Consider the following 25194-nt stretch of genomic DNA (forward strand, 5'->3'; position numbering starts at 1 on the left):
TAATAGGTAATAAACTTTTTTGCTTCTTGTTTCGAAATGTGTGACTGCAAACATGCGCATTAATGAAACCCTACTGGTCTGGATTCATGCCCATTTCATCCACTACTAACATGAATGTCAATAGCACCCCCTTCTGGAGAACCAGAACTTTTGTTGAGAAATGGATTTTTCTGTACATTTCACAGGATCACTATTATAATTCAAAGCTTTTACATGATGTATCAGTATTTTGACAAACTGTTACCCTCCCTTCAGTCTGTGAGGAGATGAGACCCCTGAGCAGAAAGCGTTCTGCGTTCTCCACTTCAATAAGAGTGAATCAGTCATAACTGTGCAGTGTGATTTTCGTGGTCAGTGAAGCTCCAACAGCTCAGAGCGTTCGTCGTTGGTTCCACAACACTGGATGATCTCCGAAATCGCACTGAAAGAGCCATGAGTGCAGCGACACTCGACATGCTCAATCGAGTATGGGATGAATCTGAATATGGCGTTGATGTTGTCCGTACAGCTGGAGGAGGTTCATACTGAGCACATATACAATTACATAATAAACTTTATGCTCACTTAAACAATTTACACTCTACTGCATTATTCCGTAATGATTTACAAGTGAAATAAATCATTTTGTAGTCGGATGAATCTTTTTGAATTACCCTGTATTTTAACCCCTTTAATAGCCAGAGCCCACCAGTGGACCCAAAAGTTTTATTACGCACTTCTATTACCTAAGCATAGCTCAACGAGTTTGCCTTGAAGTTCCTGTAGTTACTGAATAATAAGCCTTGGTATGTAATAAGCCTGGGACTTTAAGGGGTTGATTCATGTTACAACACTTGCAACTTTTCTAGCACCAGTGCTACCTGCTCAGAAAGTTTACGTACCCTAAAATGGTATGAACAGGCCTTTATCTAAGTGTATTTCAAGTCAAGAGATTTTTAGTCCTTAGTAGCAGGAAATGTGTAAAAATAACTGTCCGTGTGGATCAACCTTACAATACGGATATAATACAGGTTAGAACCTTGCAATCCATATATGGCAGAACACTGAAATATTCACTTAAGAAGTCATAAATTGCTGATGTCACTCCAAGTTTGTATCTCGTGGTATCAGTCTAGTGGCCCAGCATTTGATCCGGGCTTAGTGAAGCTCATTCCCACCTTTCTGGATGCCCGGCGGCCACCAAAGCCCTGCTGGTCTTGGACAGCTGGTGCACAGTCTCAGCATAATCCTCCACTGCCTGCTCCACTATCTGGTGCTTCTTCAGCATAGTCACCGAGCTTTGCTCATCCTGCAACGAGAGCAAGAAAGAACGAGAGAAAAAGAGAGATGGGACTCTATGTTAGTGCTATGAAAGAGAACAGATGAAAGGTATCACAGATTTATCGATAAAGAGGCCTAAATGCTTTGAGACACTAATAACTTTAAGGAAAGTAATCAGGACTTCAGAACATCATAACACCCTTGTAATGACCTTATTAATTAGGTAAACTAAGAACTTAATGGCTGAGAATGTTAACAATAAATCAAAATGTCCACTTCAGAGTAAGATTTCAGTTTGTCTTTTGTCTATTTAGAGCTAGTTGGTGATTTCCTAGCCTGATACTGATGTGAATCAAAAGAAGATGCCCATCTACTGCGTTGTAAAATAATCAGAGCTCAATATTAACTGAAATCTAACACTTCACTTCAGAGTTTGGGTGCAGTTTGACTTTATTTAGAAATAACCGATGGCTTACTACTGTGTAACGTAAGTGGAAGTCCACCAATCTATCTACATTTCTGCGTAATTAAATAGTTAAAGTGCAAACAAAGTCATTCTGAGTGGTTTAGTGGAAATGCTCCACTCTAGAGTCAGAACTGTTCATAGCAGTGGTGATAGGAACCAGACATCTGAAGAGCTTCCTCTAAAAGCTCCCTCTGAGAAAGATGATGAACTGAATACACTGCCTCATGTCTGAGACACTGTTTTACAATATTTTTGAGAAGGTTTTGGCCTTAAACTTGTTTTCCACAAGTCATTAATGGCGGAGGGCTGCAGGCAGGACATCATAAGGTAAAACAGTCCACTATATTACCATCACTGTTTAAAATAAATAAAAATAAAAAAATAAAATAACATCTCGGTCTAGACATGGTGAGGCCTGGTTCCTATCACTGAAGAGAATTCTGACATGGTAAATTCAGAAACATTTCACATCAAACCACTCTGTATGACTTCGTTTACATCTCCATGATCAGATATAGACTGATGAGCTGAGATATACTGAAGAATTCTCCATTAAGATGAATCTAAGAGGGACTGAATTTAAGATGTACTTCATTATAGAGTTCATTTTTTCCAGTGGTAAGGGTTGTATCCCTATAATGATGTCTAATACACAAACAAAACCCTGGAAAATGCTGAATTCGGCTTAGTTACTGCTTTATGAAGTAGTAATAGGCAGCCAGTTTACTGTAAGTTATTGGCTTGATAAGTTAGTTACCTTTATAAGCCTTAATAAAAGCATAATAATGGATAACCATTGTGCAAAAGGCTATGATGTATAATACACAAATAAAAATGCAGCCAGTTAATTACCAGCTACTGGTGTGATAAGCCTTTTAGTTAGAGCACCTTGTGAGAACAGCTGGCCTCTGTCCGTGGTGCTGAAACAGAAGTGTGCCCCTGTTTCAGCACCAGAGTTTCAGCATTTTCAAACGGTTTTGAGTTATGAGCTTTGATATAAGAGCTTTATACGGAAGGGAAACAGTGCTCCTCACCTTGGCCTTCTCCTCAGACATCATGTACAGCTCCTGCTCACTCATCCAGGCCTCGGCCTCCGCGGCATCAAAGTAGTACTGCTGGGCCTTGTGTGCTTCCTCCAGGCGGCCATGGCGCTTCTCCACTTCCTCCTGGATCAAGCTCCACAACCGCTGAAGATCATCTAAGCGCTGCTTGATTGCTGCGCTGACTGGACTGTCGTCCTTCAGGGTGTTCACGCTCCTCTCGAAAATGTCATCGTATCTTGGCTGGTGACCCTGGATCTCCTTCTGGAGGGTCTGAGAAATGCAGAATTGCAGTGTTAGTGGGTTAAGTTAGGCCAGTTGCTTTCTTCAATAGTTAATCTCATGTCTTATTCGCTGGGATGAGGACAGACTAGACTACAATTACTCAACTTGGCTTTTTGGGAGGAACCACTTTTTCAATAAACAAAGATTTCTGACTTGGCAAAATGAAAGTAATTTAGATATAATCTATTAAATAGTTAATAGTAATAGTACACAGTGTTGCCCCTATCATTAACTAGGCCGGGTGGCCTGTCAAGCCAATCTCAAGAGTTGTCCATCTTGGATGAGATACAGACATGAGGATGTAACCATCAGGCTAACGTTTCATTTACTTTATAGTTTATTGTTTTTATGAGGCATGAACTCATTACTTGCTCATTTTCAAATGTATATACACACTGAATTCTGACCAAGATCCTCCGTTGTTGATACAGCAGTGTGATACAGAGGCAGAGGCGAGCTGGTTTGTACCGGAGGAGCAGCATTTAGCTCTGGACTTCAAACATTTAGTCACAGTATGCTTTAAGCTTTTACCTGTACTTAAGGTACAAAGTTCTGCAAATGTAAGTACTAGTGGATGGTATTGCTGAACTGTAAGTAGGGGCTAGTAAAAGATGTTAAATTCAAGCGCAGTGTTTTCACTTTGCCGTTTCATTAAAAGAAAATCAGCGAGAGCTCCCCCTTCTGGATGTTTGCAGGTATAAGCACTGAACTTCCTGTAGCATTCTTCAAGCTCTAGTATTCGAAAGCAGATCTCTTTGGGCTCTTATAGACTTGACAGTCCAAACAGTATTCAGTGTTCGTTTCTTGAAAATAACTACAGAAGGTAGTTAAGAGAATGTTAAGAGAGTGTATTAACACTTTCATTTTAAAAATATCTTTGCCATGATTTAAACTACATCACAACACAAGCATACTGCTACAATGTACTGTACATCATACTGTAAATGTTAGGCAAGTTGGTATTTCCTGTGCAGATGCAGCGTAAATACTGTCATAAGCTGTGTCCCAATTCAGGGGCTGCGTCTTTCGGAGGCTGCATTTGAAGGCCGACTGCATCACAGCGGTGCGACTAGACTGTCCCATTTCGAAGTCTCCTCCATATGCGGCATAAATACATTGCTTGTAGTTATACGGTTGATGCATGAATTAATGTGTTACTACACAATTATTAGAGACACTCAACATAAAGTGAGACCACTTAAACAATACAGTAGTAATAGTAACTTTAAACTAAATAATAAATAGAATAAATTGAGAAATAAAATAATATTCATTTCTTAACTTCTTTAATTCAAACAAACGATTATCACTTTAATTATTTTTGTTGTGAACTAAAGAAAACTTAAAGAAAATAATTCAACACTCACTTGGTTCTTCTTGATGAGCAGCTGGACGGTTTGTAGGTTATTGCCGTGGTCTGTGGACGTGGCCATTGGCATTCTCTCCTCAACCCAAAGCTAAAACAATAAACAAATGAAACAGAACAATTTACACATTCATGACAAGCAGACATTCTCTACTTTTTAATCATCTTAAGTCCTGAGTCTCTGTTGAGAGTTTACAGGATAGAAGCCTCATCTCACTTCACAGACTCAATCTACTCCGGCAATTTGGGCTGAGCAGAAGGGGGGGGGCGCTAATCCCTTTGATTCTGCCTGAATGAGGTCAATACAGTCATTACTGCTGAGAAACGACTCCCACTGTGGATAAAAACACCGACTGCTTCTCTCCTCCAGTCGGCAGAACCAGGGTAGAGCGCTAAGCATAGAAAGCCAGAGTTCTCTTTCCACCTTTCCTCACCTACATCATCCAAAACCCTGGGGTGCTGCTGCTGCTACTGCGGCAGCGCTACGGCTCACCTGAGGCAGCGTCCCAAATACACAAGCGCTGGAAGGAAAATGGAGCATGCTGGGACACGCATACACTCAACTGATACACGGTTGATAATGAATTCACAGAATTATGAGCAAAAACGCTGCAGACAAAACGCTGATGTTCACTAGTGACCTACTTTTCACTGTACCCTAATTTACAGCAGGGTGAAAAAGTCAAAGATCACCTTTAATTTATTTGATTTTTTGTCAAAACATCCATAAAGTCCGAGTTCCTCATCTATCAGGAGATATTTCTAAGAAGACTATTGATAATCTACTATCGTAATGAAGGAGAACAACAAAGGAAAATAAGTAAAAAAAAAAAAGGAGTTTCCAAAACTGGAGCTCAAAATATGAATACAATATTGAAATAAACTTTTTTTTGAAAATGGTTCAACATAGCACCAGTATAGTAAAGGGTTCTTGTTCCACATCAAACAAAGAAGCTGAACAATGGACTGACCACCCCAGAGTCCAGACCTCAACACCACTGAATGTGTTTGATTACTTCAGAAAATGATCAACCAGCTTCTAAGACTGAACTTTGGAGGCGTGTCTGCAGATTCTTTGAGGAACTGAAAGTGAGTCTCCTGAAAAGAGTGGAGGCTGAAATAAAAGTAAAGAGTGACACTCTGAAAACTCAGACAGCTGAGATTAGATTTAGCTGTTGAGGCTTCTGTGTGATTTTGTGTTAAATATATATTTTATTAATCTTATGCTGAAAAATTAACAACTGACTGTAAATCAAATAAATGAATTCTCCAACAAAAAGTCTCTTTTGCACAGTACAGTATACTGTATTCTCCAAATCTGCACCAAAGTCTAAGAATCCTAAAGGTTTTAAAGGGTTCATGTTTTTGTACCTTCATAGTTATAATGGCAAAAACTGTAGCTTAAGTATAACGCAGGCCTTTGTGATGTGAACTGAGGAAAATAAAGAAAAATAAGAGATATTTAACAGAAACAAACAAAATCGCTGAGAATACTGAGACACTCTGACCTTAGAAATGTATATAAAATTGTATAAAATATTTTATTTATACTTTTTTAGACTTGTGTTTTAGAACTTTGACAGTTCATAGTTGATTGTCTATTAACTATAGATAGTAGCTAATGAATAATCAGTAAAGCACGATTTAACTAAAACTGATCTGCTGGAGCTGAAGATTCATTTTTGACCATATAATATTACACAAGCTGATAGTATCAGTTATCAGAATTGGTACAATGGTATCAGGGTTGGTGGCTAAATGGTCATATCAGTCGAGCCCTACACCCTTAAAGACGGTTCTTCAAAGGTTCTTTAGTAAAGACAATGGTCCTATATAGAACCATGACTGCTCAAAGAACCCTTTGCATGCGTAAATGGTTCTTCGTATGTTGAAATGGTTCTTCTGATTGATGGAGAATGTGTTATATATGGCTCACGAAAAAGGGTTCTTCTATTGTTACTGTTACACTCGTAAAGATGGTTCTTTAAGAGTGCTTTGGCAAAGAAAATGGTTCTATATAGAACCATGAACACTCAAAGAAGCCTTTGTCTGATTAAAAGGTTCTTTGCATCATGAAATGGTTCTTCATATTACATTCTTCATACTACATTCTTAAAAATGGTTCTTTAGCAAGGACAGTGGTTCTATATAAAACCATGAACACTGATCTGAATGCTTAATTGGTTCTTTTCATGGTGAATTGGTTCTTCAGATTGATGGAAAATGTACTGCAGATGGTTCTCAGGGTGTGTACTCTCTTAGAGATGGTTCTTCAAGGGTTCTTTGGTAAAGAAAATGGTAACCTCTGCATGATTAAAGCATTCTTTGCATTGTGAAATGGTTCTTCAGATTGATGGAGAATGAGCTGTAGATGGTTCTATATAGAACTTTCTTGACAAGGCTTGTATATAGTACCAGAAAGGGTTCTGCTATTGCTAGGCTGTTAAGCTTTTCATAACAGAAGAACCCTTTTAGGTGCTAGAACCATATACAACACATTCTCCATCAATCCGAGGAATGATTTCACCATGAAAAGAACCATTTAAACACGCAAATGAGTGTTCATGGTTCCATACAGAACCACTATCTTACTAAAGAACCATCTTTGAGATTGTTGTACACTTAGTGAACGTGGTACTCACGATTTCGTCCTCCACGTCGCGGTTGAACTGGTGGATCTCGCGGGAGGCCATGAGGTTGCTCCTGCGCTTCTTCAGCGGCTCTTGCAGCTCGTGGAACTTCTTCTCCACGCCGCGGCGCTGACCGTCCACCTCGTCCGAGCCCTTGCCCTCCTGGCTGAGCGCCTGGGCCTGCGAGCGCAGTTCCTCCACCTCCTTCTGCCTCACCTCCACCTGACTCTCCAGCATCTAGAAAGGGGACGCCAGCAGAGGAGAAGAGGAGAGGAGAGAACGCAGGGGCATTGGACAGGGGAGAAAAAGAATGGAGAGTTGAAGAGGAAAGGAGAAGAGGAGGAAAGAGGGCACAAGAGGAAAGGAAAAGAAACAGGTGATTAGACAGGAAAGATGGAAAAGAGGAGTAAAGAAGATAGTAAGAGTGAGAGAACACAAGGAGAACCGACAGAGTAGAAAAAGATTGGAAAAAGGAGGAAAGGATGCAAGAGGAGAGAACAGAGGATCATTGGGGGGGACGAAAAGGTGGACAAGAGAAGGAAAGGAGATACAAAAGAAAAATGGCAGAGGAGAAATGGAGAGAAAAGGAGAGAAGACAACATGAGGGAGAAGTGGAGAAGTGGGGAGGAGAAGAGAATAGGACAAAAAAAAGGACAGAGAGAGGAAAAAGAATGGAGGGGTGGAGAGGAGAGAAGAGAAAAGGAAGGGAGAAGCAGAGAAGATAGAGGAGAAACAGAACATAGATTTTGAGGTAAAAGAGAAGAAAAGGAGTGGAGAGACGGGGAGGGGAAAAAGGAATGCACAAGTGAAGGGGAGAGAAGAGAAAAGAAGGACAAAGGAAAGGTGAGGAGTAGAGAGAGAAAAGGAGTGAAGAGGTGGAGAGGAGAGCAGAGGAAAGAATTAAAGAAGTAGAGAGGAGGGAGGAGAGAAGAGAAGAGGAGCAGAGAGGTAGGGAAGAAATGAGAAAAGGAAAGCAAAGAGGAGGAAAGGAACAGGGAGGTGGAGAGGAGAGACAGAGAAGGAACAGAGAGGTGGAGAGGAGAGACAGAGAAGGAACAGAGAGGTGGAGAGGAGAGAGGAGAGAATATAATGAAGAGGTGCAAAGGAGACAGGGGGAGAGGAGAAGAGGAGCAAAGAGGCAGAGAGGAGAGGAGAAAAGAAAAGGAGAGAAAAGAGGAGGAAAAGACGGGGAAGTGGAGAGATGGAAAGAAGAGAAAGGAGGAGAAAAAGACACAGGGAGGTGGAGAGGATAGGAAAAATGAAATAAAGAGGTGGAGAGGACAGAGGAGACAGGGGAGAGGAGCAGAGCATCAGAGATTAAAAGAGTAGAGGAAAAAAGGAGAGAGAAGAGGAGGAAAGGAACAGAGAGGTGGAGAGGAGAGAGGAGAGAAAAGGAGAGGAAAGGAACAGAGAGGAGAGAGAAGAAAAGGTATGGTGGAGAGCAGGGAGGGGAAAATGAGCAGAGAAGAGAAGAGGGGAGGTGAGAAAGGGAATGAAGAGGTGGAGAGGAGAGAGAAGAAAATGAAATGAAGAGAGGAGATGAAAACAGGAGAGAAAAGAGTAGGAAAGGAACAGAGTGGTGGAGAGGAGAGAGGAGAGAAAAGGAGTGGAAAGGAACAGTGAGGAGAAAAGGTATGGTAAGGTGGAGAGCAGGGTGGAGAAAGGGAGCAGAGAAGGTGAGAGGGGAGGTGAACAAGGGAATGGAGAGGTGGAGTGGAGACAGGAGGAGAAGAGAGGAGAGGAGGGAAAAAAGGTGAAGAAGGGAGAGGACAGAAGAAACAGAGAGAGGAGCAAGGAAGAAAAGAGAGGAGAAATCTTTACAAACAAGCCTGTACAATATAGAGTACTGCATGCTTTCTCACATACACACATCCTCCCTCCCTCTCTCCCTCTCTCTCCCCCTCCCCCTGAAGCACTCGGTGACTCTCTCCCCTGTCCGTCTCCTCAGCATGTACAGTACGAGTCTAATGCATTCGCCCTCCACACAGACTGACGCATACGCACACAGCACTGCCTTAAACACTCTCGGCATTCTCTTCTCTCTGCATTCCCCGCAGACTCTCTCGCACATCCACTCGTGCACTCGCGCACCGCGAGCAGGCGCCGGAGTCGCTTCCAACACCACCGAGGCGAGAGAGAGAGATTGCGTAACTGCAGGAGGGGGTGTGGTGGTTATGTAATGTTAGCGGGAGCTGCTAACTGATGCTCCGGCAGCGGCTATGAATGAGCTGAACTCAGTCGAGATCTAGAGAGGAGGACGAGTCACTCAGCGGAGAAACTAGTTCAGAAGAACATGATCACCTGAATCAGCACAGGGGCCGCATTACAGAGACGTCTTCCTCTAATGGCTCGCACGTAGGCCCACCCTTCGGTGCCTCACTCTCACAACTACACAACTTACATATTAGCGTAAAGTCTTAACTGTGTACGGTTAAGATCTAATAGGATTTATTAGGATGCTCAGGTTTTTAACAGGAATGCGCTGAATTTTGGCTGGTGAAAGCCACAAAGAGTCATTTTTGGATGGTAATGAGAACTGGAGTACAACAGTATTATAGTATAGTGCAGAATAGTTATGTATGCACTATTATATAAAGTTATAGAAAAGTGTAGTATATAAAGACGCTGTTTATTTTGCTCATTTATCATTTTCAAACAATGCCAGCAACTGTAAGTCAATCTCCAGTCATCGTTACCTCAGAGTAATATCAGAATGAAATGAATAACTTTTCAATAATACCAGCCTTTTTTTCATTAGTGTTTGTTCTTCAATTGAATTAAATTCAAAATCACAAATTAAAGGCAAAATAAACTGATATAATTTTCACAACGGTGCAAAAACAAGCAGCAGGGAAGCCTCAGGACCTTCAAAGCATTCAGAGAAAGGCTAATAATTTCTAAGAAATATTACGTTTCAACTCTCAAGCTATTGTAGTCACTCTCATATTCCATCATTTAGGCCCAGTCCCATTTCTGATTTTTACCTCTACCCCTTGTTTTCGGGTGTCATCTTGCTCCTTGAAACTGAGTTGCAAAGGTTAGTGGTTGAAATCTTCCCTCTGAAATGGGACCCTCAAATAAAAAGAGCATCACTTCATTAACAGCTACCAGCACCGCTCTGTTGGCGACCCTGCCAGTCTGCAGTGACAGCAGAGGAGGGTAAAGTTCAGCTCCTCACTGCTGGGCTTTAGTTACATGTAGGGCATCATATGACTTCAAAGAGGGGGGCAATCATTTATTACTGCCCACCCCTAATTCTTCAGTGATATGAAGCTGAATTCAGCTTTCCGCCAGCTTCTTGTTCGATTTTTCCCCGATCCACCTTAAATGGAGCAGCAGTTCTGACGCCTTTTAAGGTGGAACGGGAAATTTAGCTAGCTACCTACCGAGACATCAACTACTACTAGCGATTTTTTGTTTGCTTGTTATGAAGAAAAGGACCATAATACACTGAAACAACATTAAACTAAGATAATACAGTGATTATCGTCATTTTTAACAGAGAAAATTCTCACACTTGTGTGCTTCTTTGTTCTCTTGTTCAGCCGTCTTACTGGTTTTTCAGTTTTTTCTATCACTCTGTTTGGAGTGTCTCTGAAAAATCTCCGTTTGGAGGGTCATGCAGCCCCAACACTTCGCCCTCCCCCTCTATCTCAACAAGAATCAGGACACCCTACCCCTAGATGTAAACACGTAAAACAGATGGGCAGGGCTAAGTGGTGGGACGAGGGGTGAAATGGGACTGGGCCTAAGTTTTTTTCCCCCTGTCGTGTTTAGGTAGATACAGCTAAGTGAGCTCTCCCATTGGTGAGGACTTCAAGAACTGGACTGAAGGCCTTACAGGCTAGATTAACTCCCAACATAATTAGGAAGTGACAGAGGAATTGACAATCGTGCACTGTTTTACAATGAGTGGGCAAATTTGTGAGAGAGAATGTCACTCGACCTTCTGGAAGTCCTGGATAGTCACCAACTGTGAACGTGAGCTGTAGGTAAGGTTTCAGTCAATGCCAAGACTCTTTAATGAAAGCTGTCATTTAGAAATACACACTGATGCCTGTTTCAAGCTTCAAATGTCCATGTTTAACCTAGAGGGGCCTAAAATGTTCACGTGCACCAGTGTTAGCTTGGCACTACCATACTATTAGATATGCCATATGGGCGCTAGCAGAAATTAGCATTATTGTAGAGGAGTTTTAACATTTATGGCCTAAACTGAGGGCCACTGAATGAAATGTTGTGTCCCGAATGTTGGCTAAGAAATTTTCAGTAGCTCACTAGTTTCTAATTCAGTACTTTGTAAAAACGTGCACTAAAATATGCTACCTAACAACTGAAACCACCTAAGGTGCTTTGAAATTCGTAGAGAGTGACCCCAACAGCATAAGGACCATAAGGAGTATCAAGTGCATCATACCTGCTGCTTCTTCAGCAGGATGTTGACACTGGTCAAGTCTTTGCCGAAGTCATCCGACTGGATCTGGCTCTCCAGGCCGGACAGCCACTTGTCCAGGTCGGCGCAGCTCTGCGTGAAGAGCTCAGCCTTGTTGGCGTCAAACAGGCACTGGGCCTTGGTCTGCGTGGTGGACTCCAGCTCGTCCCACATCTTCTTCAGCGCCTCCAGCTTCTCCTTCACCACCACCTCTGTCTCGGGCTTCTCAGCCACCAATGCCGAGCCATCCTGTAGAGGAGATAATGTGAGGGGGAGGAGATCAAGATTGCATCCAACAGTAGGGTAGCCATCCTTCTATACGATGGCAACTTCCTGAAGAACTTAATCAGCTGTTTAATTAGGGCTGAAACTACTGATAGACTCTGCAAGAGAGGAAATCTCTAAAAGACTGGAACCAATGCCTTAGAACAGAGCGTTGTTTGCTATATCTCACATCTGTCTGAAATTAGCGCTGGGCTTAGTAAAGCTGTAGTTAATCATGCAAACTATGCAATGAACCGTCTACAAATCGCGCTATGCGAGTGAGGCACAGGGTTTAAAAGTCACAGTGAAGTCATGGTGCCATCAACAAGCTTAGGAAGAAAAAACCCTCGTCCAGAAGAAGCAGCAGAGCTAATAATGAAGTGTGGGAAACAATGACAAGCAAGGTCATTGTCATAGCAGGTGAACATTTAAAAAAAGTTAAGATGTTTTGTTTCTTTCACATTTTGTTCTTTCCAGTCGTTGTAATTTAAACACAATATAAAGTTTGGTCAGTAGGGGGAGCAGTACGCTCACTGTTTGACGTCAAACTCTACCTATAAGCACAGCCATTGGCTCACGAGCTGCTGAATACTGTTGCTTTATTGGCTCCGTACCAAAACATTTGCATAAATTAGGGCTACTTCATATAAATGATATGTAAAAGAGGTGCTGGGAGGCTGGCGCTTGATTTCACGCACTAACTCTGATTCAGTCAGTCATTTACGCTCAAATCTCTGCTCATTTCTACATCATATGAAGGTTTCTTGAGGCCAAAACCGAACAGCTCATACGTCATTAAAAGCGTCTTTTTATGCACTATTGAAAAATACAGGCCAGTGTGACAGCATTATTAGCATTTAGTCGTCCCTTTTAATGTCAGCATTAGCTACGTAACTTGCTAACGTCACCTCGGTGAACACTTGATTTCTGGTAGTTTACGGAGTTCTGGCAGTTGTAAGTGTTATTCAGCACATCTTTGAGGGCTGCACCTCTGTCTAGCTGCTAAGACTGCTGCTATTGCTAAAGGACGTCTCTTAACAACATGTCTTTCAAACACTAATTTACATCTGGTGTTAAGAGGTGGAGAAAATTCCATGCACATCTGGCCAGCAAAACTTCAGCAAATCAAACAGAATATGTGATACCAAAAGCTTCACCCTGTTTTTAAGCCACCCTCCAAAGTTTTGCATGATCCTGCCTTAAGTACACTGCACAAGTACATTCCATAAGACACGTCATGGAACTTAACCCTCTACTACACACATTATTACTGCATAAAATGGACCTGATTATCAAATTCAAAAACTTTGTTTTTTAAATTGTGTGCAGGGGTCCTTTTGGAGTATGTTGCCTTGAGGCAACATTGTGCGACAATGGGAAGAAATGATATAGAGGCGTGTTCCCTGAAGTGGTGAGACCTGGCTTGTGACTGGCTAAATCCATTCTACTGTTGTTCAATGTTGCTTCTAGACAACAAACATATTTATGCAAATTCTCATAACAAAAAAAAAAAGTGCCCACTAGGGGACAGTATGACCAAATACATGCTTTTTACTGACTTACTCAGACTTTTTCCATTGCTGTTAACCCTATTATTGTCTTTAAATATGTAGAATGTTATTGTAAAGTTAAGAAAATGAGTTTGTTGCCCTGAGGCAACATCGTGCAATAGAGGTTAAGAACCTCTAACAGGTGAAAATAACATCTTTACAGGGCAGTGCTGAGTAGATGCTGTTGTGCCTGTCTGTCTCTTCTGTGTCTGTTAACACTTGCAGCTGGAAGCTCATGAACAAATTAGTGAATTCTTCCAGGTGAGGATGAAGTCATTATGTATTATTACATGACCAATCAGTGAACCACAATGTAAACCAGAATGGCACGTTGATGTGTTGATGGTTAATTTTAGAATGATCACTTCGTAAGTTGTTCACTGAGGTGAAATTAGCTAGTTATGTAGCTAATGGTGATATTAAAAGGGAGTGCTAAATGCTAATAATGTTATCTCACTGGCCCGTTTTCTTCAAAGTTGCACAAAAAATACACTTTTAATGACGTATGAGCTATTCTGTGTCTGCTTCATGAAACTTTCATGCGACGTGGAAACGAGTGGAGATTTGAGCACAAATGATCGACAATCAGACTGAATCAGCTTCAATGCGTGAAATCAAGCGCCAGCCTACCAGCAGTTAATTTACATGAAGTATGCCCTAATTCATGCAGATATTCCATAAGGGGGCCAATAAAGCGACAGTATTCAGCAGCCTTGTGAGCCAAAGCCTGCGCTTGTAGGTGGAGGTCAAACAGTGAGCATACTGCTCCCACTACTGACCAAACATTATAGTGTTACAATTACAAAGACTACAAAGAATAAAATGTTAAGATGTTAGAATGATGTGATTGTGTAGGGTGATCATTTTACTAAAGTATCATATTTAAACACAGTGTTTTTGCAGTGTATGAGATTCTTCTGCACTAGCTGTGTTTTGTAGTGTTTATTTTGCGGATGGAGTCAGTAGCAAAACAAAAAGACAGCGTAATATGTTTTTCACTGGAACATGGAATAGTTACAGCAACTGTTTACACCAAAGTAAAGGAACGCTTTATCCAAAAAACAAAACTATAATGCTGCTAACAAAGTCGGATTAAGTTTAGTGGCCCCTACTGTGCACGGCTGAAGAAGGATGTGATTCGGGAATAATCAGTCTCATACCTTCTGGATCTTGTCCAGCCACTCCTTGTTGGACTGCAGTTCTGCCATGAAGGCCTGGTGCTTCAGCCACTTGCTGTGCAGGTTGCGCGCTTCGTCGTATGACATGTCCTGTGCTGTTAGCATCTTCTCACTGATCCACAGGGACAGCTGCACACAAGAGCGGCAATTATGTGAGTTTCACAGCACATTTGTGTACAAACAACACAGACAGACATGACCCGCCCAACCGCACTACTGCTGTCACCTTCGTACTGATTACTGGCACGCTAGATCAGGGGTTGAACCATGTGTCTGTGCTTTTGTGGTTAACAAGTCTTAGAGGACATAAGTGTTCTGTGGGCAGCAACTGCAGGCCAGTACAGTACAGTAACTCAACAACTTACTCTAAGGCAGATAGTGAAAGAAGAAGGATAATTAAAGGATAAAGCAGTTACATAAACATTTGCAAGTCTGACTGAGCTTTCCATGGGAGCACAATGTTACCTTCAACCACTGGGAAAGAAAACATGCTGGCGTGGATTCTGAAGCAGCGGGATGTTCAGTAAGCGTTAACTTTCCTTACACGTTCTCAAACTGAACTTATTAAGTCACTTACTTAACTGCTTATTATTTACTGTAGCTTAAAATTGATTTTTTCATTAAACCAGAGAATGACATGGATCGTTTTTCACAATTTTGTCAGCCAGACTTAAAACTTTCTTTTTTTTTCTTTTTTTTTTTTAAAAAATCTTTTTTTTTTAATCCCGCTGATCCACCTCCTACCACCTTCTTCATCAGCCCTGAGGGTTTGGGGTTACTGGGATCACTGAAGGTCACTGTGCTTTAACAGGCTGTGCTTTTGAATACTGTGTTTTCTAAACAAGTTACTCCCAGTAACGAATGAACTTGTGGTGTCTGCCGGTCAGCGAAACTGCCAACATCCTCAACCTCCTTCTCAAATTCATACTCCAGCCATATTAATTCTTCTTTCCACTTGACTGTGGAAAGTTCACCTTTTTCGAATCTTTTATCCCATCTTTTATCCCATTTCTTTATTATCAGTGCCTCCACTGGCAGTAAAGCCTTATTTTAATAGCTTAGCCATCGCAGCATGCTATAAAAGAAAGTCTGGAGTTCTAGAAAGAAGATGTCACTTGCTGTCACACTAGCTTCCACACAGGTAACAGTAAAGGGGAATTCCACTGATTTTTCAAAATTTCTGTATAATTAAATGGTTGAGATGTAAATAGAGTCATTCAGAGTGGTTTGGGGTGAATCGCTCTTTTCTATTGAAACTTGCAGTCAGAATTGTTCACAGCGGTGGTGATAGGAACCAGACATCCACCTCATCTGTTGACCTATGCTTAAATCTGTTTATGGTGGAGGTGTACATGCAGGGCGTTATGAGGCAAAATAGTCCCCAAAGGAAATTACTATTCAAATTTTCCACTATTGTCTTATCATCAACATGAAAACTACAACTCAGAAGACACATGTTGGTTCACTGGTGGTTCTGGATATTAAATAAAATGGCTGTATTTGTGTTGTAGTCATGGGGACCAGTGGTTTCTATCACCACCACTGTAAAGACATCTAAGTCTCCACACTCAATCATTTCACACCAAACCAATCTGAATGACTCTGTTTACATCTCAAACACTGATCATTATCAATACAGTTAGCAAATTCAGAAAAAAATCTAATTTATGCAACTAAACCAGGCTCAGGATCTCGTGCCAGAGGGTAAAAAACTGTTGTTGTATTATTAAATGTGGATATTTGTAAATGTGTGAAAATACTACAAGACAAGTTGCCACTCAAGTCACAAGCTCTACATTGTAGTGACCACAACGTAAAATGCCGTGGCCAAGCAGCGCCCCTTGCATGACTTCATTTCCAATCACAAAAACACAAGAAAACTATAATTACTGATGAACTTCTACCAATAAAGTAAACCTGAAAATTCTGGAAGAACATGTTCTACAATGCAACTGAAATACTGAAGGTAGACCAACATTTAGTCCACATTTAAGGAAGAACTCACCTCCTGACAGTCCTGCAGGAACCTCTGAAGATCTCGATTATCCTTCAGTTTCGTGAGAAGCTCACTAGCTGCTCCGCGGTTCTTCTTGCGCCTGCAAACATACCCACACGCCCCGTACGCTCAATAAGGTCTTACAGTGGTACACTGCAGCGTGTCATTACTGCCGATAATGTACGGTACCGCACCTCTCGTCAATAGAGCCCACTTTCTCCTGGATGCGATCAGCGCTGATGTTCCCGTCGCTGACCAGCCTGCGGCCCGTCTCCACCACAGCGTTGATCTTCTCTTCGTTGGCGTCCATGGTGGTCATGAAATCTTCCTGCTTCTTAATGGCTGCTTCCGCTCCTTCCAGGGTATCTGGCATCTCCGTGTGAGCCAAAACATACTCCTGACGAGAGGAAGAGGAGAGTGAAGGAGTGTCAAGTGATCACCAGAGCATGTTTCTCTCAGCTAAAGGCAAGATCGTATTGCCGGGTTTGAGAATTATCTCTAGAGGTGTTGCTGGTATTATCTCTCCTCAGAGCCAGACACTACTAACTGAACCCATCGCCTGCCATTAGGATCAAACTGATAACATGAAAAGGCCTTTCAGGACAGTCTTCTACTGACAACACAAGTGCATATTCATGAAAGTGCACTCTGTACATGCATAATGCAGGCAGTGAATGCCTTGAATGCAGTACATGCTTTATAGTAAAGGTGGGCAACATATGTTAGTTACGCTACATACAAATGGGTGACACAATAAAGGAAACATCTACATAGCGTTTTAGTAGATGTTGTAACAGCTTTGATGATTCTCTAAGTCTCTACAACCGTACTGGAGGGATGGATGGGCTGTCTAACTGAGCTCAACTGAGTTGAGATCTGGTGACTGCAAAGGCCACAGCATAAGATTTACATAATCTTAATGCTGATTAAACCATTTGGTGACCCCTCATGTCCTGTGGATGGTGGTATGGTCATCCTGGAAGAGAGCCCTCCCATCAGGATAGAAATGTTTATCATAGGATGAAGGTGATCAGTCAGAATTACTTGATTTGCAGTGATCCTTCCCTCTAAGGGGACAAACCATGCCAGGAAAAAGCTCCTCCCCACAGCATAACTAAGCTGCCAGACTCCATTACTGGAGGGGTCAGGGCTGGGCAATATGATAATACAGATCATTATCATGACAAATTATGCCAAAATACAACACAGTATGTTTTTCTGAACATTTTGCGTATATCGGTGCCTGTAGACACTGATCGACTGTCTGATTAATTATAAAGAGGGCAAAATTTGTCCTGTTTAACTGGATTTAGTGCAACACAGTATTCAAATACTGAATAAAATCATGTGCGGTTTTAGATAGTATTTTTTTTTTAATGTAGCTGGTTCTTTCCAACTGTTCCTCTGTTCCAACTGATCAGAAGTCTGAAAAATAAATATTGTGATATATTGTGCATCGTAATAATTTCTTGAAGTATCGCGATATTAGATTTTTGCCATATCGTCCACCTCTATTAGGGGTTAAGCATTCAAGCCTGTACCATATTCTTCATATACGTCACACATGTACTCACCCACTTTTTGAGAATACGCTGAAGAATAATAGCCCTATGCTGTTGTGGACGGACTGTCGTTGTTGCTGACGTTCTCAGTACCCCGATGAACACTTGCTCTTCTGTTTTGCCTTACACATATCACAACACAAAGGGATGAAGGAAAAACGTGGACCATCTGGGGGACCCTGAGGACCAGGTTGGGGACCACTACCAAAGACATCATGCAGATATCACTTTAGTCACGATTCCTATTGAAACACTAGCCACTTGGGCAGTCTTCGTGATTGAAGCCATGGTAGAGGACAGCGCTGACTAACCTGTAGGTCCAAAAGCTTCCATAGGTGTTTCACCAAGATTTGGTGAATGTGAAGGTCACAGTATATTCAGTATGTTCCTATTGAAACACTATCTAGTTCAGTCTTTGTGACTTAAGTTCCTGCCAGTCGTATCCCAATAAAGAACCCTGTTTCAAGGTCACTTAGGCCTTTTCCTCTTGATTTAAAGACAAGATCAACTGATCAGGACTTTTTTTTTAATCCCCAATTTGGTCACGTACAGTTCCACCCATTAGTTAGGTCTCCAACAGTCAAACGATACCACCAGAGCTAGGAGGATGAAGGCTAGCACATGCTTCTGTGAGGCACCACCTCACACCCGACCTTTCAAACTGCCGCTAACGCAACCATCAGTTCTGTTACGTCAGCCAACACCTGAGCTGGCTAGCATCATGCTGAACAATGGAGGGAGTAGAGGGGCCACCCTACCCACCCAGAGAGAGCGATGGTAGAGCCACAGATGGCTGTAGCATCACCGGGGATCAAACCTGCACTCTCCTGATGATAGGGCCATTGCTTGGATGACTGCGCCACTCAAGAGCCCCAGGATATTTATATATGCCACAGAGTGTAGTAAGATGTTAACTGCTTGACTGTATAGTGCAGTAAACCTGTTACTCAGGTCTTACCCTTAATTTGTCACCCATCTGTAGATAGTTACATTAGGGTTGAGCGATGTAAAGCACATACACAAGTTTGGATGATAATGATTTAAATCTGAGCCGAGTAAAGTCCAGCAACTGGTGCTGAAGGGACAGAAATGCAAAATTAAACCTGTTTCATGGTGGAAATATACTGCCCACCCTTACTTTACAGTGAAAGTGACTCCCCCTAACCCCTTGATACCACACCTGATTGTTGAGGAAGGCCTCAGCCTGCTTGGTGTCTCTGAGGAAAAGCTGGTAGGCGTGCGACTGTGACAGCAGCTTCTGCCTGTTCTCCCACATCTTCTGCAGCTCGTTCCAGCCGGTGTCCAGCGCCTGCAACCTCTGCCTCAGGAACATGTGCTGGGCGTCCGTCTGGCCCTGGGTCACCATCTCGCCCATGTCCCTCATCTTCTGGTAGTCCTCCTCGTAGTTGCGGATCTCGTTCTTGATGCCCTCGTGCTGGGCCAGCAGCTTCTCAGCTTCAGCCAGTGTGTTGGGCATGTCCTCGGAGGCCACAGCCGTCTGGGTGCGTGACAGCCAGGCCTGGAAGTCATCCAGCTCCCTGAGGAACTGCTGGAGCTTGCTGGCCTCACCCAGGGACTCTTCACGATTGCGCAGCGTGCCCTTCATCTCCTCCCAAACGTCCTTGATCTCGCCCAGTCGGCCTTTGATGCCGGGTCCCTGGTCTGGATGCTCCTCGGCAAGCCGGTCAGCCTCTTTACCCAGGTCGCCCAGTTTGTCCTCGATGGCGACCAGGTCACGTTCCATGCCTGTCAGCTTGCGCTGGAGGGCCATGACACCGGCCAGGTCGTTGCCCAGCTCCTGGGTGGACTCGATGACTTTGGTCTTCTCTCGGATCCAGGACTTGGTCTCGTTGCATTCAAGGTAGTAGTTCTGTACGCCGAGGGCTGAGTTCAGGGCGTCCTTCTTCCGGTCCACCAGGTCACGGAACTGGCTCCACCTGGACAAAGACTGAAGCTCTTTAGCTCTTTAAAGTGACAAACTAACACTTATCAACAATGCATCATGCCTTTTTGTAGACTAACCTTCTAATTAGGGCTGTCCAATGTTTAAAACTATTGTGATGAATCACATTTATTGTGTAGTTCATCTTGATCAATTGTAAGAATTTTATTCGCTTAAAGTTGACCCTAAAGCAAGTATTTTTCCATTTGAAAAGCAGTGCAGTTTGTTATACCTACGTGAGTAGACAAAATAGGCATCATCAGAATGCATTTATTACTTTCGATAAGTCCTAAATCATTATCTGAAGGCAGGGTTTACATGAACCTGAAGACAGAAATCAAGTGATTTTAACAGAATGAACGCTCTTCCTAGTTTTCATTGCTGACGTCCATTGAGAGCAACAGTGGCTGTTTGTTCCAACTAATACGTTTATATATCATACACACAGTCATCAGTTCCAATTGTAGCCTCCCTTTTCATTCATACACCTTCTAGATTCTTGTTACAGTGGAGGCTCTTGAAGGGAACTGGAGCTTTCCTCTTTGCTACTGCTTTTGTTAGTCTGCTGCTTCTTGATTTATAGTTCTCCCACAAGCACTGTCCAGTATAGTCTGTTGAAGGTTCTGAAGGTTTTGCTTTAAAAGCCAATTTAAAGCTGTATTTGAATGAGATGGACACAATCACAGATTCTATAGCAACATACAGCTGAGCAGCTGGGCTTCAGTAGGATTGTTTGAAGGGTCAAACTACAAAAACGCATTAACAGCAAATTTGCGGTGCTAATTATTTAATCCCATTTACATGTTATTAACATTTCAACTCTGACAGTCCTACTTCTAGCATTCTCTGACTTACCAGTATATTAGGTACACCTACCTAGTACCTACATTCATTGGTTGCCCACTATCTACCCTTTCAATCAATGGACCACCGCTGACCAAATATTATGTGCTATACTAGTTCTGTCCAGTAAGTGTTGTTGGTGTAATACATTTCGTGTTACTGTTTTGAGAGTAATATCTGTCCAGTGTTAGCACTGTGTGCTGTTTTAGTTGTCTTTGCTGTCTTAGCTAAACTGAGCTTAACTGAAGTGATGAAAGATTACCTGGTGTTGAGTTTGTCCTGTTGAGATTTGATCTCTTTTTCACTTGGGTGACCACTGTGGATCAGCTGGCGGGCTATCTGGTTCACCACAGCCACTCGAGAGGCCTGGCTGTTCATCTCTGGCTCCAGGCTCTCAAATCTAAAACACACCAATACATGCAGGGCAATGGTAAAAACCCATGAAGTACAAGTGAGCTTGTTCCCCTATAAACTACACCACTCTAATAAATGGAGGGAACCAATTTAAACAAGGAGAGGACATAAAAGTCTTCCCATGTGATGTTTTTCATCTGTGGGAATAGAGGTATTTATTTACAAATGTCAAAGAAAAACGTCTATAAAAGGCTTCATTTACCATTTTATATCGCGGCTGTTGGAACAAAACCTCCTAGCTCCATTTTTGTCATTTTTCAGGTTTTGACATACTTTGAAAATGCTGTTGTCCGTTACATTTTGAGTGTAAATTTCACAGTGAATGGACCAAATTAAATGACCCAAAATTATACGGAAAAAAGGTCTGGTTTAATTGATTTACATTAAAAGTAAAGTAGGGTTTTTCCTTCTCCTGTACAATTGTAGTTTTAAAGATGCAACGTTTTGTTCTGACCACAGTGACAGGTGATGTAAATCACTAAGTAACAAGAATTGATAAATTTAATTAATGCTGTAGAGCCAATTGAGGGTTAAACAATTTACAACAATCCAGAATTGCATTGGAAAACATATGTACTTCTTCACTGTTTACTTCTTTAAAGGTACCGAATACAAGCCTCAAAGGCTGCAAGATTTTACTCTTTTTGTCTTGCCTGTCAATCAGCATTTGTTTTTATTAACCAAACCAACCAAATTCATACGAGCGTAAAGTGATGCTGTCCACACCTATGCAAATTTGTATTTGTTACTCATACTTTTACTTAAGTATAATTTTTTTGTACTTTGTCCACCCTGCAAGCTAACTAGGTAAATGTCTGTAGCCCAGGAGTCCTGGGTCTAAGCATTTCTAATTCTCCTCGTACCTCACTGGCAAGCGCAAGCTTCCATGACACACCTGATGATGTGAATATCTTTCTCACTCACCTGTGCTGAATCACTTCCAAGTCCTCCAGCTTCTCAGGGATCTCCATGCCGTTGAGCCACTGCTCCTTCTCGTCGATCCAAAGCTCACAGGCGTCCGCCTCGCTCAGCATCTTATACAATGCCAGCGCATCCTGCAGCGCCTGCTTCCTCAGCCTGGTCAGCTCAGCCACCTCCTTGTAGCGCTCCTCAATGCCCGCCAGGCGCCCACTTACCTCGGCCGACTGCGCCTGCTCTTCAGGCAGCGTCTTCGCCTGCTCGTGCAGCGCGTCCAGCACGGGCCTGTAGCTGGCGATCTCTTCGGCCACGTCCTTGTGCTTCTTGACCAGCGTCTGTGTGGAGAACTCGTCATGGCCCACATCAGCGCTGGAGACAATGCGCAGCACGTCCAGCATCCAGGCGTCCATGTCGTCGGCGTCAGCCTGGAACTGGTGCAGAGCGCAGGCCTCCTGCAGACGGGCCTTGCGTGCGGCCGACAGGCGCTCCAGGCCGGCCCACTGCTCCTGGACATCAGTTATGCGCTGGCGGATCTTCTCGGCACCGAAGTGACCAGCAGCCACCAGCTCCTCACCCTGGAGCACCGTCTGCTGGAGGCGTCCAGCGCGCCCGCTCCTCTCGTCCTCCAGGGCCTTGTGCTTGCTGAGGAGGCGCACCACCGCCGTCAGGTCCTTGCCGCAGTCGTCCGATGACATGATCTGCTCCTTCTCGCGGATCCAGCCCTCCTCCTCTGCCATCTCCCAGAAGAACTTCCAGAGGCGGCGTGATTCCTCTAGCCGGGCCCGACGCTCAGCCGCCAGCTGGGTTAGCTCCTGGTAGCAGAACTCCATGTGGGCCACGCGGTCACGGATCACCTGCGGGTCGCAAGGCTTGTATCCTGCATGGGAATGAGATAAACGAAAACATATGCTTCGAGGCTTGAGTGGTCAAACACAAGTATAGTTATTAACCCAACACTCTTACCATGTTAAGAGTGATGATCAGTAGAACTGTACCCAGCAGAGCGCGCAAACTTTTTAAAGTGTTGTAACACATTTTTTAGCACAGAAAAAACTACATAAATTATTCTAAAAATTATTCATCCCAAAAAGTGCAACAAATTGTAATTTAACTATAACAAAATTTGTAATTTAATGTTCATTTGTAAAAGGTACAGCTCATTTATTTTCTCCACATAATTCTGATTCCCCAAAATTGCTACACGCAAGACTGGTGATCTCACCAAAATATAAAGGGAAAAAAACTTTCACCTTGAATGAATATATAAAATATAATATATACAGTTCATGCAATTGCAAACTCATTAAAGTCTGAGAGGCTGGTTTTGTTATATAACAGTGTTGAGGTTTAACACACTTTCTTTCATGCAATGTAATTTCAACTCACAGGAGTGTTAGCTTGTTTGAGGCATGTATTCCTGTTTTGACTGATAACATCCTGATGCAAAAAAATGTAGTAATGTAATGTTACCTGAGATAATTACAATTAAAAAGCTATTTATCTGGGCAGTAAACATTATTCTGATATTAGTGTAATAAAACACATATAAAAATAATATCAGTACAGTAAGTAGTGGTTTATATATGTTAATGTGTTCACTCAACCATTTCCAAACCGCTTCTTAAAGAAACCCCAAATTATTCAGTTATCATCCAATACCTGCTTTGGCTAGTCAGTCCTTTATTACGTTAAATCAGGAGTGCTGGTCATGGAATTTAACTAATCTATGCCAGGGCTGTGGGCATCCCAAAGATATCTAGAGCTCTGTACTTCAAACAAGCTCATGTAATTTCATGTTACTTCATAAATCTGACTTGCTCTATAGCTTCTAAATCCAGGGCTGTATTACAGAAACTTCTTAAGTCTGAAATCTGATGTGTTTGGTCTTCGTGACGTCTGTCGAATGTCGGACAGTATCTATTCCAGAATATCAGTTCCTGACTTCATAATCTCATCATTAACTCCAGATAAGAAAACAGCATCACACAAACATCCTAACTAGACTAAACCTCCTAAATCCTGTCCTAACTTTAGGATGAACCCCAACAGGGTCCTGACTTCTGTTTAAGGTCCGTTTCTATGGTTTTTGGGCAGCTGTGTCAGCAGCATAGTTCACTACCAGCATAATGAGCTCCATTTATTTCTACTGTAAAACGCTGCTTTCACTGTGAGATGATTTTCTTTTCTAACTCTGCGTTTTGAAGATCTCAGATGCTGCAGACTCGATCTCCACCGCCCCTCTGATCACCTTCGTGTGTTAATGCTGATGATGAAATATTACAGTGATGGTGGTGAATAATGAGGAGGCGGAGCTGAACGTGTGTCTGTTTATTAGGAGGAGTAACGTTAGCGCACTCGGCTAAAGCGTTTGGGAAATGGAGACTGAAACTGGGTAGCGGCGACGATCTGATAAACAGCAGGGGGCGCTCTCACTGTGTTCTTAACTTAGTTTGTCGTGCTTTAGTTTTGTTTTGTCCTTTTTCATATCAGTAACGTTAGCTGTCTGGCTTACTAGCTTGACTACTTTGATTACATGTTTATGTTTCAGCTGTGCGTGTATGGTCGGTTGCTAGGTAACAGACATGACAGTTGACTGTCGACTTTGATCGAGTAAGTTAAGATTTCCTAATTTGAGATAAGATGCTGTAAGATAAGTAAAATCCTAAATCAAGATAAAATTTGCTTCTGTAATACAAAATTGAGATATATTGCATCGTAACGTGTATTACGATGAGACATGCAGTCCTAACAATTGCACAGCACATAAACACGACACTCCCGTTCACGTATCTGGACGCACCCTCAGTGTCGTCAGCAAACTTCTGAGCATTGGCGTTGACGGCTTTGACGCGGTCAGCCTGTATGGCGATGTCGGCTTCGACCAGGGCGTGTTTCTGCAGCAGGTCCTCCACGCCCAGGAGGTGCTTCCCATAATCCTGAGACAGCAGCAGCATCTGCAGAGGCAAGTCACAAGCTCCCACATCAGATAACAGCAGCTGGGAAGTAATACACACTGCTTCGGTCAAACGTTTCACACAAGTTTCATGT

The 25194-nt window shown here is 42.5% G+C and overlaps 2 protein-coding genes across 4 annotated transcripts in view; both read right to left on the bottom strand.

Annotated features, from left to right (window-relative positions):
* Nucleotides 1-25194, bottom strand: part of adgrb3 (adhesion G protein-coupled receptor B3) — a 994217-nt gene that overhangs the window by 337034 nt on the left and 631989 nt on the right. The window lies entirely within an intron of this gene.
* The window catches only part of LOC118816763 (spectrin beta chain, non-erythrocytic 1-like), a 148105-nt gene that overhangs the window by 25027 nt on the left and 97884 nt on the right, over nucleotides 1-25194 (bottom strand). For all 3 annotated transcript variants that reach the window (XM_036583343.1, XM_036583344.1, XM_036583345.1), the window contains 12 exons: nucleotides 24947-25100; nucleotides 22153-23023; nucleotides 21077-21214; nucleotides 19210-19966; nucleotides 16662-16864; nucleotides 16477-16567; nucleotides 14454-14600; nucleotides 11465-11728; nucleotides 7060-7284; nucleotides 4419-4508; nucleotides 2761-3039; nucleotides 1158-1288 (listed from right to left, as the gene is read on the bottom strand). In XM_036583343.1, the coding sequence (XP_036439236.1) occupies nucleotides 1158-1288; nucleotides 2761-3039; nucleotides 4419-4508; nucleotides 7060-7284; nucleotides 11465-11728; nucleotides 14454-14600; nucleotides 16477-16567; nucleotides 16662-16864; nucleotides 19210-19966; nucleotides 21077-21214; nucleotides 22153-23023; nucleotides 24947-25100 (3350 nt within the window). The remainder of the gene's footprint in view (nucleotides 1-1157; nucleotides 1289-2760; nucleotides 3040-4418; nucleotides 4509-7059; nucleotides 7285-11464; nucleotides 11729-14453; nucleotides 14601-16476; nucleotides 16568-16661; nucleotides 16865-19209; nucleotides 19967-21076; nucleotides 21215-22152; nucleotides 23024-24946; nucleotides 25101-25194) is intronic.

Source organism: Colossoma macropomum, unplaced genomic scaffold (genome assembly GCF_904425465.1).
Source record: "Colossoma macropomum unplaced genomic scaffold, Colossoma_macropomum, whole genome shotgun sequence".
NCBI lineage: Eukaryota > Metazoa > Chordata > Actinopteri > Characiformes > Serrasalmidae > Colossoma > Colossoma macropomum.